General features: G+C 51.2%; 7 protein-coding genes across 7 annotated transcripts; 3 read left to right on the top strand and 4 right to left on the bottom strand.

Moving 5' to 3' along the window:
- Nucleotides 1–1287: 1287 nt before the first annotated feature.
- Nucleotides 1288–3632, top strand: CABS01_02533 (uncharacterized protein; the record flags this gene model as incomplete). The annotated part of the gene is made up of 2 exons (XM_060535911.1): nt 1288–1730; nt 1778–3632. 2 exons carry the CDS (start codon nt 1288–1290, stop codon nt 3630–3632), a joined length of 2298 nt encoding a protein of 765 aa, XP_060393823.1.
- Nucleotides 3633–3911: 279 nt separating this feature from the next.
- CABS01_02532 (uncharacterized protein) lies at nt 3912–5750 on the bottom strand (the record flags this gene model as incomplete). Its single annotated transcript, XM_060535910.1, has 1 exon — nt 3912–5750. The coding sequence occupies one exon, from the start codon at nt 5748–5750 to the stop codon at nt 3912–3914; it is 1839 nt and encodes a 612-aa protein (XP_060393822.1).
- Nucleotides 5751–6538: 788 nt separating this feature from the next.
- CABS01_02531 (uncharacterized protein) lies at nt 6539–6833 on the bottom strand (the record flags this gene model as incomplete). Its single annotated transcript, XM_060535909.1, has 2 exons — nt 6539–6559; nt 6612–6833. The coding sequence occupies 2 exons, from the start codon at nt 6831–6833 to the stop codon at nt 6539–6541; spliced, it is 243 nt and encodes an 80-aa protein (XP_060393821.1).
- Nucleotides 6834–8896: 2063 nt separating this feature from the next.
- CABS01_02530 (uncharacterized protein) lies at nt 8897–9695 on the bottom strand (the record flags this gene model as incomplete). Its single annotated transcript, XM_060535908.1, has 2 exons — nt 8897–9306; nt 9365–9695. The coding sequence occupies 2 exons, from the start codon at nt 9693–9695 to the stop codon at nt 8897–8899; spliced, it is 741 nt and encodes a 246-aa protein (XP_060393820.1).
- Nucleotides 9696–10030: 335 nt separating this feature from the next.
- CABS01_02529 (urg3) lies at nt 10031–11504 on the bottom strand (the record flags this gene model as incomplete). The annotated part of the gene is made up of 4 exons (XM_060535907.1): nt 10031–10668; nt 10723–10896; nt 10957–11284; nt 11349–11504. The coding sequence occupies 4 exons, from the start codon at nt 11502–11504 to the stop codon at nt 10031–10033; spliced, it is 1296 nt and encodes a 431-aa protein (XP_060393819.1).
- Nucleotides 11505–13835: 2331 nt separating this feature from the next.
- On the top strand, nt 13836–15149 carry CABS01_02528 (uncharacterized protein; the record flags this gene model as incomplete). Its single annotated transcript, XM_060535906.1, has 1 exon — nt 13836–15149. One exon carries the CDS (start codon nt 13836–13838, stop codon nt 15147–15149), a length of 1314 nt encoding a protein of 437 aa, XP_060393818.1.
- A 738-nt stretch (nt 15150–15887) lies between these two features.
- On the top strand, nt 15888–17728 carry CABS01_02527 (beta-xylosidase; the record flags this gene model as incomplete). The annotated part of the gene is made up of 3 exons (XM_060535905.1): nt 15888–15961; nt 16019–17354; nt 17420–17728. The coding sequence occupies 3 exons, from the start codon at nt 15888–15890 to the stop codon at nt 17726–17728; spliced, it is 1719 nt and encodes a 572-aa protein (XP_060393817.1).
- Between the last annotated feature and the right edge of the window lie 203 nt (nt 17729–17931).

Genomic DNA, 17931 nt, shown 5'->3' with positions numbered 1-17931 from the left:
AAAAAAGTATTATTAATATTAATAAAATAAATAGGGCTATATTAATATAGTATCTCGGCTTTTTTTTATAATTTAAGAATTATTATTTTAAATAGTATTAAAAGTTTATTAAAAAGCTTTTTTAAGTACTTTAGTATATTTATTATTATTTTTATAATAATAAGACTTTTAATATTTATATATAAATATAAGTTACTTATTTTAAAATAATAATATTAGCTTATTAATAAGTTATTAAAATTATAATTTTAACGATTTCTTAACGAGGGAGAGGGTAAAATAGAGGAAAAAATAGGTAAGAAAAGGGTTAAGGTTAAATAGTACGGAATTCGAGGGTAGGGTAGCGTCTATATATACTGCGGCAATCCTCTAGTAATGCAAAACGATGGAGTTAAACTGTGTCTCTGTGTCTCTCTGTCTCTCCCAGACTCCCACTTCTCGACCTCCCGCCCACGTGTGCCCGCTCAGACCCAGCACCAAGAGTCAAGACATTCTGCTTCAAAGCCACGCAGACATTGCTCTTTAGCGCCCTGTCAGATTTCGATAGTTCGAGAAGCCACGCAATAAATAGCAATCTTTAACCCCGCGAAATCAGTCTTGGATTCGCCACGGTGCTTTCCGACAAGTGTCAACCGCGTCTTCTGGCTTCAAGGTGAATCAACCCACGGATGCCATCCAGACCCCTGGGAAACACACGGACGACGATGCAGTTATCCCTACCCACGTCTAGCGCATGTCAAGGTTTGTCCTTTGCAACCCTACCAATATGGAGCCGTGGGAATCAAGTGCTGTTTCCACCTCCACGACGAGCCGGCCATCATCTCCCGGCTGATCTCAATATAACCGCCTCAAGCAATGAGCCTGGCGTGTTTCGACTTTCGTGTTTTCATGGTTCCAACCAACCTACATTCTATCCGTCCTCAATGATGCGATTCTTGAACAATCTTCCCGAGGGGTCGTCGTCCTAGCGTGACCACCATGCCCTGACAAGCTCCCGGATTTCTGGGCTCGCCTGTTCTTCATCTCGCCAAATTGCACTCAATAGTCTCCCCTGGCTAGCATCGCCCCAAATACCGTATCGGGCGCGAACCGTTTGGTACTGGTTTGCTGAAGGAATGGGCCGTTGCCAGATTCGGTTCCCTGGCCCCGCGACATGTTTCCCCATCATCCCTCTTCTGATCCAACCTAAAAGAGGGCATTTCCTCCCGACTTCGAAGACCGACGGGTCTGTTCTCCGATCTTGATGGAAACCCGCATAGAAATGTCCACCTGCTAAGGTGACCGGTCATGGACTCCCCGGGACGCCAGTCCGGCACCAGCCTGGCCGACCTGATACGCACATCACAGCTTCTTACCGATCGGTACAGTACTGTTGCCAATAGCCTCAATACGGCACCGGTGACGCTGTCTGATCTCGCCAAAGAATGTCGCGCCGTGACAGATGCTCTCCGACGATTCAAGTACCTGCGCGAAACGATACCGGAAACCCTCGTTTTCGATCCAGTCCTTCTCGACCAATCCTGCCAGGATGCCTTGGACTCGATCAACACAGACTTGTCGTCTCTCGACTTCTACAGTACGCGAATTCGCCCGGCGACGAGCGATAGTGCTGTCGACATGTCCTCGGGACAAATTACCATCATTTGGAACGAAGACTCTCTCAGGCAAATTCAACGCCAGCTAAAGACAAATCGTCAGTCTCTTACATTTCTTCTTAATTGTGTTCCAAGGTATGTCAAACTCGGACCAGTTGCGCGGACGTTGCTCACCAAGACAGCGAACATGTGACATCCAAAAACCACTCCACATTCATGCACTCATCCCGCCTAGTGTCATGGGATTGTGCGATCAGCCCGGCAGTACTCAACAAAGGTAGTCGACTGCGTCTATCTACCATCGGTCCGCGACCAAGGCCAGAGGCAGAAACCACCCCCGTCAATGATTCCTTCGAAGTTCGTTCGGCTTTGAAGAGACTCAGACCACCGCCGGGCATACTATACAAGCAGAGCATGAGAACAACCAAAGACTTACACGATGCAATCGATCATGGAGACGAAGCCGCCGTGGTGAAGCTCCTGTTACAGCGCATCGATCCGAATGCGCCTCGCTTTGGCTCGAAACTTTGCCCTCTTCGTCGAGCTTTGAATCGCCAAATTCCATCTCTAGTAACTTTCATAGCTATCGCCGGAGCAGATCTCGAGAGTAGAGGAGACGAAGGCGACACAATCTTGATCACGGCAATCAAGTATGGATACTCCGAGAAGGTCGTCTCGCTATTGTGCGAACTCGGTGCAGATGTGAATGCCGTCGATACGCTGGGGTGCTCGCCAGTCCACTACGCCGCCATGTCAGCCAAAGACGATGACACCTTGGAGGTGCTCATCCGCGCTGGGGGCGAGGTTGACCGCAGGGATTTGGGAACACGAACGCCTCTTATAGCGGCTGTTCAAAATTACCGCTTCAACGCTATCGAAAAGCTTCTCGAATATGGTGCGGACCTGGAAGCCCGACTACAAAATGGCAGAACAGCGCTCCATGTCGCCATATCTATGAGAAGCAGCCCGATGACGGAATTCCTATCAGATCAGGGCGCCTACCTCGACCGACGTGTCAATGAGCACACCGCCTTGACGTACGCAATATCTACAGCTTGTCCGGATATCGCTGAGGTGCTGATAGGGGCCGGGGCCGACGTTAACTTGCCGAGCTCGAAGAGCAACTTTCCGTTGCTCGCGGCTGCCTCAGCCGGGGACTTACGCACCATGAAGCTTCTCCTCTCTCGTGGTGCCAATTTTGATGCTACCGGTAGCGAGGGGTACCTACCCATGCACATGGCAGCTCATAAGAATCGAGTCGAGGTGCTGCAACTTCTCTTTAAAGCTGGATCACAGATTGACCCAACGACAGAACATGGAGAGACGCCTCTCACCATCGCGATGCACTTGGGATGCTTCGAGGCTGCTCAATTTCTGATCGAGGTCGGTGCTGAGGTAGACCACTCCGCTCCTGGAGCAGAGAGAATCATATGCCAAGCTCTCAAAGCCGGCAACACGCGAATTGCAATCGCCCTCATCCGAGGTGGTGCAGACCTCACAACCCCGTTGTTGCGAAACTCCAGCATGACACCGCTACATCTTGCAGCCCACTACGGACAGAACGACGTGCTTGCGACGATGATCAGTACGGGCGTCGACCTCGATACTAGGACCTGGCCAGGGTTCACCCCACTCTTCGCTGCCGCAAGGGCAGGGCACCTCGACACTGTGCGACTTCTCCTCGCCGCCGGGGCGTACCTCAGAGCTCGATCAATGTCAGGGGCGAACCTGATGTTCTTTGCCACAGCGCATCCCGCAATGATCAAGCTTCTGATAGACCTTGGACTAGATGTTCGTGAGCGCGATCACCACGGCGCAACACCGCTGCATTATGCGGCTGTCAAGGGTCAGTACGCGACAGTGAAGCTGTTGTTACAACATGGCGCGAGGTTGGTTCATGCCAGCGCCGTCTTCGAGTCTCTTCAAGACTATAAAACGAAAGCGAAGTATCGCCAAGGCACTGCTGCAGGCCTCGCTAGACAGAAAGGTCACATGAAACTTGCGCGACTTATTGAGGGGTGGAAGTTCAAGACTTGATGCGCTGATACTCTCTTTGCTCCCACTTTTGCTGCCCACTAGCAGTGTATTTCCTATGTTGACCGAAGATCTATATTGATATCAGAAGATACCCAACGATTGCACGTAGGCGTTTGGTCAACACGACGTGATCATCACCACTGGCCCATACGCCATTTTCCTATTCCAATACAAGATTTCCCATCTCTTTCCTGCCATCTGAATTATGCAACTTGGTCTAAGACTGGGAAACGATATTGATCACAGCGTGCAGCTTTCAAATATCCATCACCTCTTTCACTAGAAATGCGGAAAGAAATCAGACCACTCCGGGGTCTCATACAACGACGCAGGAGCCTCGCGCAGATTGATAAACGCCTCAATAACCAAGAACACCCTCGCCACAACAAACAGCAACAGGACAAAACAAAGAACAAACGACTTTGCTCTCTTCATCCAAGGTTTCTGGTACGTCGTTCCTGCCAGTTGCGCCCCTGGCGCCGCACCAGAAATGAACATATCAAACCGCGGCCAAACCTGTCGAGCGAGGAAGAAGATCCACAACACCACGCCCGAGGATGTAATCACCAAAGACGCAGCCAGCCAGAGAGTCCGCTCAATCGTCGTCGGAAAGTGGTCGAGCCAGCCCGCAAGGTGAAGCCCGCCGTACGCTGCTGCCGTCAGAGCGAGGACCGACCGCAGGACGTCGCGGTGGATGTTGACTTGGCCTAGCCCGAGGTTCGACATGGACGGGAAGTTGACTATGTAAGGGACGAGGTAATCCGTCTCGCCGAGAAACACGCCAACGGTCGGCACGGAGGTGAAGTAGAATTGAGCATACGTCGGCCGGGAAATGCATTCTGCCCAGAGAGAATCTGCGGCTGACGCAGCTTGTGCCAATCGTCCTGGGTTGACGGCCATGTGAGGTTTCTCGTGTCTCTGGACATCTGCAAAGAGTCTTCGACAATAGATCGTACCGTGCCGGAGATTGAGCTGAGTATAAGGTGAAGCGAAGTATATCTGCTGGCATTCCGGGGACACCGTCGGTTTCGCCTGGTCGATGTGGTACATGTATGCGGTTCGGGATACTCTTTTCCACTGAATGTCGACGTCCACAGGCGACGAGAAGGGACGAAGGTTACTGACGTCGAAGCCAAGAAACCTAGAGGGCTCCCTGGTGCCAGGTGAGCCGATGGACAAGTGGGTCGTGATGAGAATCTTGTCCTTGTTCTCCTTTCTGACCCCTTCCGTGCCCACGTCTTCGGGCGGTATGTACATGAAGCACCGGATCTCAGTCACGCCGTTAACAGCGCTCATCGACGAGCAGAACATCATCAACGCCATGGCATCCTCGTTCCCCTCGTCCAGAACAGTGGGATCGAGCACATCCAGGGGCTTGCTCCACCATAGTAAATAAAGCAGGGCAGCACAAGCAACGTGCCCGCAGGTGTTGATCTCGAGTAGCGAGACGGGCATTTTCTTAATGAGGCGGCCGATGACTTGGGCGACCATCCAGCCGGCCTGTATGCACACCAGCGACTTGGCCATCCAGTCCGCCTTGCTCTTATCCTGGATCTGCGACTCGTGAATCTGCGGCAGCTTTCCGACGAAGGATAAGAGCCTGATACCCTCCGGCGTGACCGTTACTCTCCTGAGCGCCGTCTCGACCTCGGCAGAAGGCATATTGACGACGAACCCTCCCATCACGGCGTAAAAACACTGCGTCATGTCCCACGTATGCCTCGAAAACGTCCTGGTCTCCTCCCTATCGGCAGGTGTTCCATCTGCACCTGTACTCCCTTTCCGATCCGCAGCATCCTTTTCAATCTCTTTCTTGAGCCATCTTGCCACAATATACTGAGCCGCCGCCGTGGCGACCACGAGCTCCGGCGCGAAGATACCGTAGAGGACCCACTTTGTCCGCTCCAACGACCGGCTCCGAAGGGTGGAGCGCGCGGCGGGGACGTTGAGGTGGAGGGCCGTCCAGACGCATATCGTGAGGGTGAGCACGCAGGAGCAGATCAGGCCAAAGGTGCCGCGACCGTTTGGTTCGGGAGCCCAGTTAGTCGTGGACGAGGGAGGGGCCGCTGCTGCGAAGGGAGGTGAGAGGAGGGGATAGGCTGCGACGGCGGAGATCATGAGCGTGGGTGGATGTGGTTATATCGCATGTTTGCAAGCTTTAGTTGGAGTTTAAGGCTGGGGCTTGAACCTGTCTAGGAGAGTCGTCCTTAAGATTACGGGAACTCGCGGTACCTATATCATGATTGACATACCATCAAGGAGGGTCGTACGAAAGCGAAGCCGCGGGAGCTGACCCCACGCCGCAGGCGCTGACGGCACGCGCCGGATGCGCCTTACCGCCGGTGCATAGAGCTAGAAGCTGAAGCAGGGCATCGCCACCACCAACCAGGGTTCAGAGGCTGCAGAGCCAATGAACACGGATCACACTGCATCGCGATAAGAGGACGACCAAAGTCATTGGACATGAAAATGGAAATATGCGTTTTGTGGCGTTCTACCCACGCATTATTTGCAACCTTGTCCAAATGCTTCATCAAAAATTCTATCACTCTAAAGGTTGTCTCCTTGTTAGGGCTAGAGGACAATAGCAGGCGAGAGGTTGTGATGAATGACGCTACTTATGCCATTGCGCCACGTAAGTCGAGGTATCTCATTACTGGTTGTGACTGTCTGGTAGTGACGCAGGCACCACAGCTGCTATGGGCTATGCCGGACGAATGTGATGGATGTCAAGTAGTAACTTAAAGTGAGATGAAATTGATTCATCCTCAATGAATTCCCAAGCAAATGTGTGTACGTCCGTATCACTTGAATGGTCTCTCGTACCAGTACATGATTTCCCTAGAGATTATACTTGCATCAAACAGTACTGTCAAAGCAGTACTGTCATCCTCCTGGTGAACACCTCACTTTGTACAGCAAGTGAACTATCCCACGACTTAGCATTCTATCCGATACCAAGTCTAAGAGTCAACTCACCTCAACTGTCGTCGTGCAGATGCCCTTTTCGTGCCGGATGTTCCTCGCAATGTACTCTCCGAACCTCTGGCCTGGGTTGCACCCCACAGAGGGCTCGAAGCACATGCCCATGCCGGCCAGAGTACTTGATGTCGCACGACACGATGCCGGCATCGGAGCGGCGTGAGCCGTCAAAATGGCGGTGCCAAGAACAGCTAAAGAAGAAATCAAGGATGGAAACATGGTGAAAGCTTAATGAATGACGTGTAGTTTGAGTTGAAGAGGAAAAAGGTTGGCTAACTTTTGCGAAGTTTTGCTATTCTATATCAACCTATATAAGATTGTATGATACAGTATCCTAGTCCAAAACTTATTGTACGTAAAAGAATAACTTCTTTCATTCAATCAAAACCACTCATATACGAAATTTGTTCGTAAGTGGAAATGTACGGGGAGCGGACTTCAAGACGTTGTCGCGGGCCCGTGTGATGCGCGGATTCCCTGAGAGAAAGCCGAGACCGAACTAATAACCAGTCTGATTTATGGATATGAGGATTGCTGGGTTCCGCAATTTCTATGGGGGTCTCGGATCTGTGCGCTGAGGCTATCTGCCCCCTCTAATCAAAAGTCGCGAAAGCGCTCGATTAAAGGTGGGAAGGATAGACATAAACTGGCTTCATCCGGCTTTTTGTGTACTTGGCGGTCTACAGGGCTGAAACTTAAATTGATACATCCGTTTCCGACTATATTAGCTTAGTATTACTGAAGGATCATATTGTGCAGTCAATTAACTGGAGAAAATCTCGTCAGCATTCTCTGATGTGGTTCTCTGACTCATGTCGTCGAGTTTGGCATATGAGCTTTGATGCTCCAAGACGGCAACATCCTGTGCTTGGTTCTATCAGAGCTCTTGAGCACATAACGAGTTGACAATAACAAATCGTTGCACGCTGCAAGTCGTATTGATGTAAACGAGCTACATATGCGGATTGATCTAGGAAAGAGAAATCCTCGACTTAAGGACTTTGAACAATAGTAGCTTACACGGAAGCGTCTTGATCGGCAGAAATATCGCCGAGAATGGCATCACAGCTTTTCTTTATCGGCTGTTCGGTTCATTAATCTGCCAACATCGCATGGGGAGATGTCACGTCTTTCGCATTGGTTGCAACCACTCATATCTGATCTCAACACCTGGAGCCTGGCCCCGAGTGGATTCTCTCTCTGAAAGCCCTGAGTTTGATTGGAGCCTGCAACTCTCTATCTCTAATTCCTTCAACTCAATGTTGCGCTAAACCTCTACTGCACTTTGTAAGTTTCTTCTGCCTTGCACAGACTGATATGTCTCAAAGGCGAATATGTCACTCGGATCAGAATACACCTGGTTAATCAGGGAAGCCCTTGATGACTACTTTGTCACACACGCTACGGATTATGCAGTTCACATTTCCTATTCTCTTCTTTTTCAACACGCGCATATGGAATTACTTGTCGGACCAAACGATTTCTCGAAGCTACAAAGTCAACTTATGAGGTTGTCACAAGTACATGAGTAACATAACGCATGGTGCGTAATGGCACACATCTCGCTCCAGCAAACATCAAGAGTTCTGGCGTCCGATACAACGTATTCTCAACCTCTTCCCACATTCTATTTGTTAAGTAGACGATGATAAACCTCTCTTTTGATCGTAACACCAAAACGGATCACGAGTAGTTATCCACTTCGGAGACCTGCAGCTTCTTAGACCCAGAACGGCCATATACCCACCATCGCCATTCGGCTGTGTGTTCTAGTGGATTATGATTTCTCGTTCACAAGTATGTGCACTTGATCCCGAGAAGGTCGCAGGTTCGAGCCCTGCCACGGTCATAGCATCATTTTTAGAAATGCGCTTTAACGTCTCCTGTCTTGTCCGTGACCTGTAGCTTATAGGTTGCTACGTCGTATAATTTCCCAAAGAATTTGCTCAAAACTATGTCTTGTTAACAGAAATCAATAATCCGGCTTTTCTGTCAGGCTGTCGGTCTATGTTTTGGTTGACTAGACTCATCTTAAGCCCCTATATCAAAGCTGCAAGGCAGAGTGCTGATTGGCAGTCTAGCTGGTCATTGAATATTATTTGATTATCTGCTTTGTCCTCAGGTCTGTTTTAAGATTCCAGGACCGATTCCGCCCTCATTCCTTTGCTAGTCGCCCATATCAATATTGACATAATTAAGTGAGGAACCGACCCATCAATATACTAAGACACCCTTCAGTCCTGGAAGTCCCTTTGAGCGACCCCATCACAAGATTTCTTGAGCTAGTAAGCGGACGATGGTGCTTCTCGAGATATGGTCCTTTCTGTGCCTGTCCCATGCATAGGACTGCGTTTCCCGGTTAGCTCAGTTGCAGTCCCGCCGCCGTACCCAGCCTCTTCAAAAATGGTCCTCCTCTTTTTGCGTCCCAAGTATACTAAGGCAAGTACCAGGAGGACGGCCGCAACCACTGCGACGGCGATGCCTGTTATAGCTCCACTCGACATCCCGCTCTTCGTTGGTACTGTATCACCAAGTTGATCTTGCTGGCTCACAGAAGCGTTTCTTGCCGATACATGCTGCTCGACGGCAACTTCAACGGTTCTTGGTACGCTGAAGGTAGACAAGAGCCCAGTGGTTAGACCTTTCCTCTTAGCTATATGTGCACAGGCTGACGATACAGCATCTCGAGCTCCTGTTGAGATTAAGTTGTCAGATGGTGTAGAAAAATGCCAATTGGTTGTCAGACTTACTCGGCATGTTTATTGGCGTGCGTCCAGCCAGACATGATATCAGGACCAATGTCATGGCCTCCTGTCCGTCTGTGTCACATGGACAGTGCAGATTGTCGAGTCCGCAGCCGATTCCTCGGATGCCGTCCCTGATACACGGAACATCATAGGTTGGCCGGTATCCAAAGTCCCCCGCATTTGTCGCGTGTAATGAGTAGACAAGGTCGCGAATAGGCAGTAACATGCTGGGACGGAATTTGATCTCATGTACGCGAGTGGCGAGCAGAAGAGAAGATGCATCACGGAAAAGGTGCATGCCCAGAGGATAATCAGAAGCATCCAGTAGCATCATATTATTATGGTTGCTGGCCTACCGTGCCTAAGGTACGAAGCCAAGCTGAGCCATCTGGGGGATTGGAGCGCCACGGTTATTGGAGACGGTGCGCGCCACGGTGACGATCTTCAAATCTAAACAAGCCACAGGTTTCCGGTTTCCCCTCCTTTGTCCACGTCGAGGACCAATCACCCCCCTTCTACTAGCATTGAAGAAGAAAGCATGTTCCGGCAATTGGAATCACGGGTATGCGGGTTCGACTAGTCTCTCTACCAGACTAAGCAAGCTTGGAGGTAGCTCCCTCTTTTTTTAGTAGACCGCCCTTCCTTGATGCACCATTGTCCCATGTAGCTCTAGAATACAGTGCCATCGCTCTTGATGAGAATTGGGCTTGACTTGGTCTGCGGCCGGAACTTTGCTGCCGTCTCCCGCCCAGATTTCCACGTCCCTGCCTCGAGCAGCTGTGCCATGCTCAGCTCGACACCCTCTCCCATGCGAGATTGAATCTTGCCATAGAGGCTATCGATCAGCACCAACGTCATTGCCCTCCATTCCACGATGACATCGTCACCAGCCTCGAACATTGGCAGCTCGCTACCCGATGCTTTCAAGCCTCGGTCCAGTGTCTCCTTCTTCAGGGCCAAAACACCCATATCGACGAACAGGCCGCCGTTGCGGTACTCCGGCAAGGCCGTGAGAGAGCCAGCATTGACCCACTCCAGACCGAGTACCCGTTGGAATGGAACCATGAGGGAGTAGGTGAGCCACTGTGTCAGTTTGTGGAAAGGTTGAATGCCTGCCGCGGGGGAGTCGGAACTGCCGGCCTTTGCTCCCTTGTGTAAAGTACTCAACGGCCAGGCATCGCCGATGGGTGTTCCGCCAATAGTTGTGCGATCCTTGGGCCAAGCAGGAATCAACAGAGTCTGGAGAATGTCCCAGAGATAGAGCACATCAATCTTGGAGGACCCTTTGGCAGACTTCACCAGATAGTCTACTCGTCGTTAGCACGCAGAAAGTATTTCAGGGGCAGCAGCATCTAACGCACCGACAAGGTTGCCTGGGCGGCCTTCAGCTCCAAATACTTCGGGATGGGCCAAAAGTGACTCTCCCAGGCTGCGAAGGAGGCCGGCGCGAGAGTCAACTCCCAGCATGGGGTTGCTGTCTGAAACCTGGAAACCCTCTGCTAGTACACTTGTCTCTAGGCGCTCCAGGCCCTTTCCTGTGAGTACTAGTGGTTAGCACACGTCTTCAATATTGAATTCGGAGTTGCAATGATTACCATCGACTATAGGGTTGGCCTTGTCTGTTGATGTTGTGTAGGCCAAGTCGTTGAACATGTGGAGACTAGCCACGGCGATGCCCTCGCTGCGCTCATAAATCTGGTCGGTCTTGGGCTCCTTGTATCGCCAATGATCACCTGCCCCGGCATCCAAAAGCACGGACACAAAAAATAGGTCGATGAGACGACGGGTGACCTCGGTCTCGTCGCTTCCACTTGCTTTCCACTCTTCTATAATGTTGGTGACGCGGGGCACATTGCCGACTTCAAAGTGTTGCCAACGCCCATGAGGAGGGATTGTATGGAACTTGTCCGGGCCGTAGTCGCGCTGAAGAGCTCATGTTAGGCTTGCCGTACGAGGGTTTCGAAGTGAATGAAGAATCAGTCCCGACCTTGATAACTGAAGCCACGAAATCGACCACCTCATCCAGCTTATCTTCATGAACTTCAAAGTGGCTCAAGTTCCCAGCTTTGGCGACATCCCCAACGATCTTCGCGCGCTCCCGGATGGCGCGCAGGGAGAGAAGGTACTTGACTTCGGAATCCATTGTGATCAATCTGAATAAGTTAAATGTGAGGATTAGTATGAAAGTGTTGAAACCCCCTCCGTGAGCGATGTATGCACGACGACAAAGGACAAGCAGGGCGACTCCGCACTTATCTAATAGGAGTCGCGGGGAGCTCCGACGATGTCACTGAGGAGGCGGTGGGCACCTGCGACGGCGCCCGGAGCGCCTTATCGGCCTGACAAACACTGAGACACTAACACCGCATCGGGCGCCGGCGGGTACTGGCGGCCCTCGCTTCGCATTCGGGCACTAATGCCTGTTGCTTGACTGCCAAGTGATGTCTGATGTTGTAAAGTAAGACATTCAAGTAATTCATTAAACCACAACATAGCCTCTATTCTGGTTCAATCGTTTACAACAGAATGCCTTGAATCCCAGATCTCGATGTCTTGACGTTACCATCACTCACGGCTTAGAATAGAGTTTAGCCAACCCAAGTGGGGGCACAATGAAGTCATTCAGGGTCCAGGGACTATGGTGCTCAAGGTCAAAGACTAACATATGGCATGATGTCTTCCGTTCTGCAAGTTCAATTGGATTCCTTGTCCTCGGTGAAGCTATCTATATCGCTTCTTTGTGGAGGGTTTGCGAACAGAGACACCGTTTTCTGAATGTCGTCCCAGGTGCCTGCTTGTAATGGACGAAGTAGGATATTGTGGCAACCCGCACTCTAAGGGAATCACAAAAAACACAATGAATGGATGAATTCATGGCATACCAATGTTATAGTACAACGGTGGCTTTTCATTGCTCACAATGCAAGCTCAGAAGCTCGCCCAACTTGCCAAAACCTGCGATAGACCGACATCCTCGCGGAATCACCAATTGTTATCGTCAGTGTAAGTCAATTACACCAGCAAATTAGGATTGAGTTATTTTAGACAAGCTGCAGCCTAAGTTTGTTTTAATCTAGAGAGACTAACGTATAATTCGTACGGTGACATTTTCATGCGTTTACTATCATTTCTGTAGGTACACAGCATTACATTGATCAAGGACAACTGGTAACGAGGCCATCTTTACACAACTCCTCACAATGAAAGTCAGAACTTTCAGTCGATAGTATGTTACTCATGATGTTCGCGAACGCTTTAAGTAGAGGTCACATAAAGATCACGTGCTAGGCGGCCTCCGACTAAGGACATTCAGCCTCATTTCAATCAAACACCCATAGCTGCGCCTGAAAGATTTCTCCCGGCCGCTCTTCAAATTCCGGTAGAGTCTAGGAAATTCAGTAATCTCGCATTCAAGTCCGATCTAGATTCCTTTTCTCCAAAAATATCGCCTGGAATCCTCTGAAGTAGGATATTATCCAACCAAATCGGACAGGGAAATGGATAGATTCTACGCCGAACGACACTTTCCCCACCCGTGGCGCAGCGAATCTTTACAACCTGCCGAATTTCCCGCGTTCTCGACCGCGGGTCACACGTGTCATCATTGTGCTTCAGCTCTTATATCAACATCAAGCGTTGCCCCCGAGAGAATCAATAGATGGGTGTCGCTACATAGCGACCCACTGAAGACACGCCAACGAGGGAGCCTTAGGTGGAGAAACCTTTTGCCTCATAACATGCGGCAGGTTGCCGCTGCTAACGCTGAAGGATGCCCATTCTTCGTCTGGATATGGGGACAGATCGAGAAGTCTAGGACACCGCCTGAGCAACTCTTGCGGACAAGGATTTGCTTGGTGATTGAATCTGTGAATGGAATTCTCTCCGACGCTACTAAATGCTCGATTTTTCTGTCGACGAGCGACTACTCTTGGAGTCCAACAGGGGGTACTTTTGACATTGAGTCTGACGCGTGTAGGTTGAGTTTTTATTGGCGGTAGCGCTCATTATCAGTATTTCTTGCTGAGGCTGTACAGATGACCCCTGCGCGGATGATGCCGTAGGGCAAACCATAGATGGCGGTACCTTTTCAGAGAGCGGCATCGCTCAAATTCGTCGTCGACTCCAGGTTTGCCTTGAATCACACCCGTCTTGTCGACAAGGGACAGGTACTCGGCCTCTGCGGTTCATCGAACTGTCCCCCGGGGACGAGAGAATCGTCCGTATTAGACAAGCCCATAGCACAAGAGTTGACCCATACATTGCTCTCTCCTACTGCTGGGGCCTGGACCAGACCATCAAGACCACTACAGTCAACTTGGCTCGACATCAGACAGGAATAGAAGTCAGAAACCTGCCCAAAACTATACAGGACGCGATTCATGTCACCCGACAATTGGGTGTAAAACTCCTCTGGGTTGACAGCCTCTGCATTGTTCAAAACGATCCTGCTCTTTTAGCCAGAGAGGTCGGTGACATGGCTCATTACTACGCCAACTCTATAATCACAATTTCCGCGGCAGTAGCGAAAAGTTGTGCTGAAGGATTCCTCAGCCCGCCTAACACGACAGGACCGGATGGTTATGTAGGATTCTACTTCCCTTTTTCCGGTGACCCTCGCCCTGATAACTCATCCAAAAGACGCTTCAAGCTCTTCCGTGGTGAGGCGCGAGACGAGATTGACCATATCGATACCCGGGCTTGGACATTGCAAGAGTCTCTGCTGGCCACTCGGTTGGTCTCCTTTGGCACTCGCCGGATATCCTGGGCTTGTATGACCACTAGATTCGGTCCAAGCTCAGGTGCTGCATCACTCCGGGATAACATGTTCAAGACCCGCCACTGGGTGGGATACAGGGATAGGATCGCCCACAACAAAAGCTATGGCTGTAACCCAAGAAACCCCGAGCATCTAATCCCAGATCTTCATGCTATTCTTTATCCACCTTTCGAAGCAATCTTCCAGCTATGGTCCAAGGTTGTGGAAGAGTTCTCACAGCGGACACTTTCCGTTCCTGAAGACCGGCTGTTGGCCATCTCAGGAGTTGCCCAAACACTTGGAAACTTGGTCAAACCGTCGGGTGATATCGACACATCTCCATACGTTGCGGGGCTATGGAATACGCCTCTCCTCCCACTGCAACTCTTATGGATGCCAAAGAAGCCCCTCACTCCGCAGCTGTCTTCCTCCTACATAGCGCCGTCTTGGTCCTGGGCGAGCTTTCCAGGAGCCGTCGTCTGGCACTTGCCTGACTTGACCCACCTTGACTCGTGTATACATACACAATCTGGACAAGAAAAGAAAACGCCCTCGCTATTAGATAGCGAAGACTTCGTTGACTATAGGAAGCTAGCAATTACATCGCGGGCGGACGGCATAGGTCTCTCGCCATTGCCGGAAGTGGTCGCTGTCTCAGTGGAGCCTGTCATCGACGTCGCACCATATGGAGGTGTCGTATCAGGATGCATCACCTTACGAGGCAAGGCTTTTAGCCGTATGAACGAAGTCGTTGCGCCTTGGCATATCCAAATGCGCTTCGACTCTGGGGCAGAGTTGCATTCGTTGAAAGACTTGCCTTCGGAGTTCATTTGTTTCCATATACTTGGTTATGTGATAGAAGATGACATTCCGCTAGATCATCATAACCAGCGTCTAGGCAAAAACTCACAAGGTTTGATTCTTGGAAGGGCGCAAGATGGGACATACCGTCGTGTTGGACTCTACGTAGGCCTGGACATAGGCGACCGTCTGCGCATGATAGAAACTATGATAGAGGTCACACTACACTAGGATCTAGGTAGCAAGGCTATGCGAATCAAAATGGAAGCCAGCAAAGACATCGAATCCGTGCTGTAAGCGCTCTACGCTTACAGGTGAGATGGGTTGATATTGACTTTAAGTTTCACTGGTCTGAAAGACGGAAAATGCACTGTTCAAAGGTCCAAGATCCAGGTGGCTAGTAGGCCCACGAATTAATCAGTTCCTCAAAGTACCCAGCATATCTTATTCTGAGCTGAGATCGATGTTGATGTTATGGAAAGACCGACCCGGCCAAATCAAAAATGATAAGGCTTAGCCCAGCGAGCATCGTAAAGCAAGAGCGATGCCAAGGACATTGAGATAGAGACTGCAGTACAGAGCAACGGTATAACACATTTCCGCCTATCACTTTGATGCCCATGACGTGACTAGCAGTGCATTCGCAGCTCAATTCAAGGTGGGATCTGCTCACGGATCGGAAAGCGCCTGCAAATCTGTCTTTACCCGGCCAATTTTCCCCCGCGATGATATACCCCGCGTCGCGGACCCATCACCGCGCGCATCGGGGGTTCGCCCGGACAGGCCCGAAGGCTGGGCGGAAGCTAGGACGCTTGTCTACAGGGGTGTTCTAACTTATTAGAGCTGGAAATTTGCACTCCTCGTCGGTCCCTTGTATAAGAGAGGCCGAGCTCCGTTTACAGACATGTAAGTCTTTGTGAGGTCGGCTGCAAGTTCGAAGTAGCAAAGCTACATCTCTGACGTGACGCGATGAAGTTCCTCGCAAGAGCGACTCTGCTCTTAGCAGCTGTCGTATCAGCCATCAAGAACCCAATTCTCCCAGGGTCAAGCTCACCATCCTCTCCAATCACCTCGAACCAACCTCACTAACACCTCCCCAGATGGAACCCCGACCCAGCCATTCTCCGCGTCGGAGACACCTACTACATGGCAGTCTCCTCCTTTACCTACTATCCCGGCATCCCAATCTACAAGTCCACAGACCTCGCAAATTGGGACCTCGTATCCCACGCCCTCCAAGACCCCTCCGTCCTCGCCCTCTATGGCGTCTCCGCCGGCGAGGGCGTCTGGGCCCCCTCCTTCTCCCACCACAACGGCCTCTTCTACATCACCTCCATGACGCGATGGGGCTCCGACCCGGACTCCCGCTCCTGGCCGCGGATATGGTACATCTCCTCCCCGGACCTCGTCACTTGGTCCCCTCTGACATGGGCTGAGCCTTACGGCATCGATCCGGATCTGTTTCACGACCCGGCTACGGGGAAGTCTCACCTCAACCTCATGGGGCCTAATAATAACTATGACCGGCTATGGGGCATAACGCAATGCGAAATTGATCTCAGCACAGGAAAATGCATCGGTCCCTACCGTAATATCTGGAACGGCACGCTTCCGCAACTGCCCAGCTCCAGACCAGAGGGTCCCAAGATGTTCAAGCGCGGGGAGTGGTACTACCTCCTCCTAGCGGAAGGCGGCACGAGTACAGGCCACCGCGCGACGATAGGCCGCTCAAAGTCACCCCAGGGCCCGTGGGAATCTTCCCCGACGAACCCGCTCATCTACAATGGCGCCGATCCGAAGCTCACGGTGCAGTCGACTGGCCACGCAACGTTCACTGATACACCTGACGGAGAGTGGTACGCCTCCCTGTTAGCAAGACGGAACGTAAAGGGTGCCTCGCCTCTCGGTCGCGAGGCATTTCTGGTAAAGGTTGACTGGGAGGACGGGTGGCCGACGATGAATGGAGGGAAGCCTCTGTTATTGAGCGAGAGCGTCGACGGACCAGATCAGGAGTATCCCAAGGCGAAATGGGTTGATGAGTTTACTGGCCCCGAGTTGGGCATCAGCTGGTACCAGCAGCGGACGCCGTACACGGAGAACTTCCGGCTCAAGGGCGCGGTGGCGACGGGTGGGTTCGGGAAGAGAGTGGTTGTCAACGACTCGGGGATCGTGTTCAATCCCAATGTTTTCACGCTCGGGGACCGGGATACGGCGGCTGCTGTGCTTCGAAAGCAGACGTCGTTGAACATGACTTTCTCAGCTAGACTGTCGTCGACGTCGGCTGGGCTGGGACCAAGGCAGTCGGTAGGGATTGCGTCGTATCTGAGTGAAGTCAATCATCAAGATATTGGCGTAAGAGGATGTTGGAATTCGACTGGGCTGTGCTTATACGTCGATCTCTTGCCAACTTCCACTGGTCCAACAACTCGACCCAATGTAGGTTCTCCCGCGTTCTCAAGTTGTTGACTGCCTACGTACTGATCTTTTCACCTTACCTCTAGTCAACAGAATACCCTCTCAACGAGTCAACGATCCCCGCAGATCTAACATTTCACATCCGCGCCTCGCCTTTGGAGTACTCCCTTGGCTACTCTCGTAGCAACGCAACCTCGCCCACATGGTTGAAGACATTCAACTCCAAGCAGATGAGCTCGAACCCTGGGTATCCCAACTTCGAGGGCTCCATGTTCGCCCTCTTCGCCAGCGGGAATGGAGAGCCGTGGCCGTACGACGCTCCGGGGATAGGCTTCAACCGCGTCGAGGAGGTATACTTTGACGAGGGTCTACCGGACTATGACAATTGGGCGTAGTGCTTGAATAAAGTCAAAGTGGGCCAACTCGATGGCTGCTCATTCACCTTCCCAGCTGCTTTACAGATTCTTTGATCTTGTTCGTGTCGCAATTTCTTGTCTTGAGCTCGATGAGCGAATACTTCAACTCCCCCGCGCTCCTCAGCTGAGAGAATGGACATGAGTCTCAGGGCGCATGAACGAAGCCGACGTAAACTGGATCT

The sequence above is a fragment of the Colletotrichum abscissum genome, assembly GCF_030869225.1.
Source record: "Colletotrichum abscissum strain IMI 504890 chromosome Unknown Scaffold_5.1, whole genome shotgun sequence".
Taxonomy (NCBI): Eukaryota; Fungi; Ascomycota; class Sordariomycetes; order Glomerellales; family Glomerellaceae; genus Colletotrichum; species Colletotrichum abscissum.
This window is presented reverse-complemented; position numbering and strand designations above follow the sequence as displayed.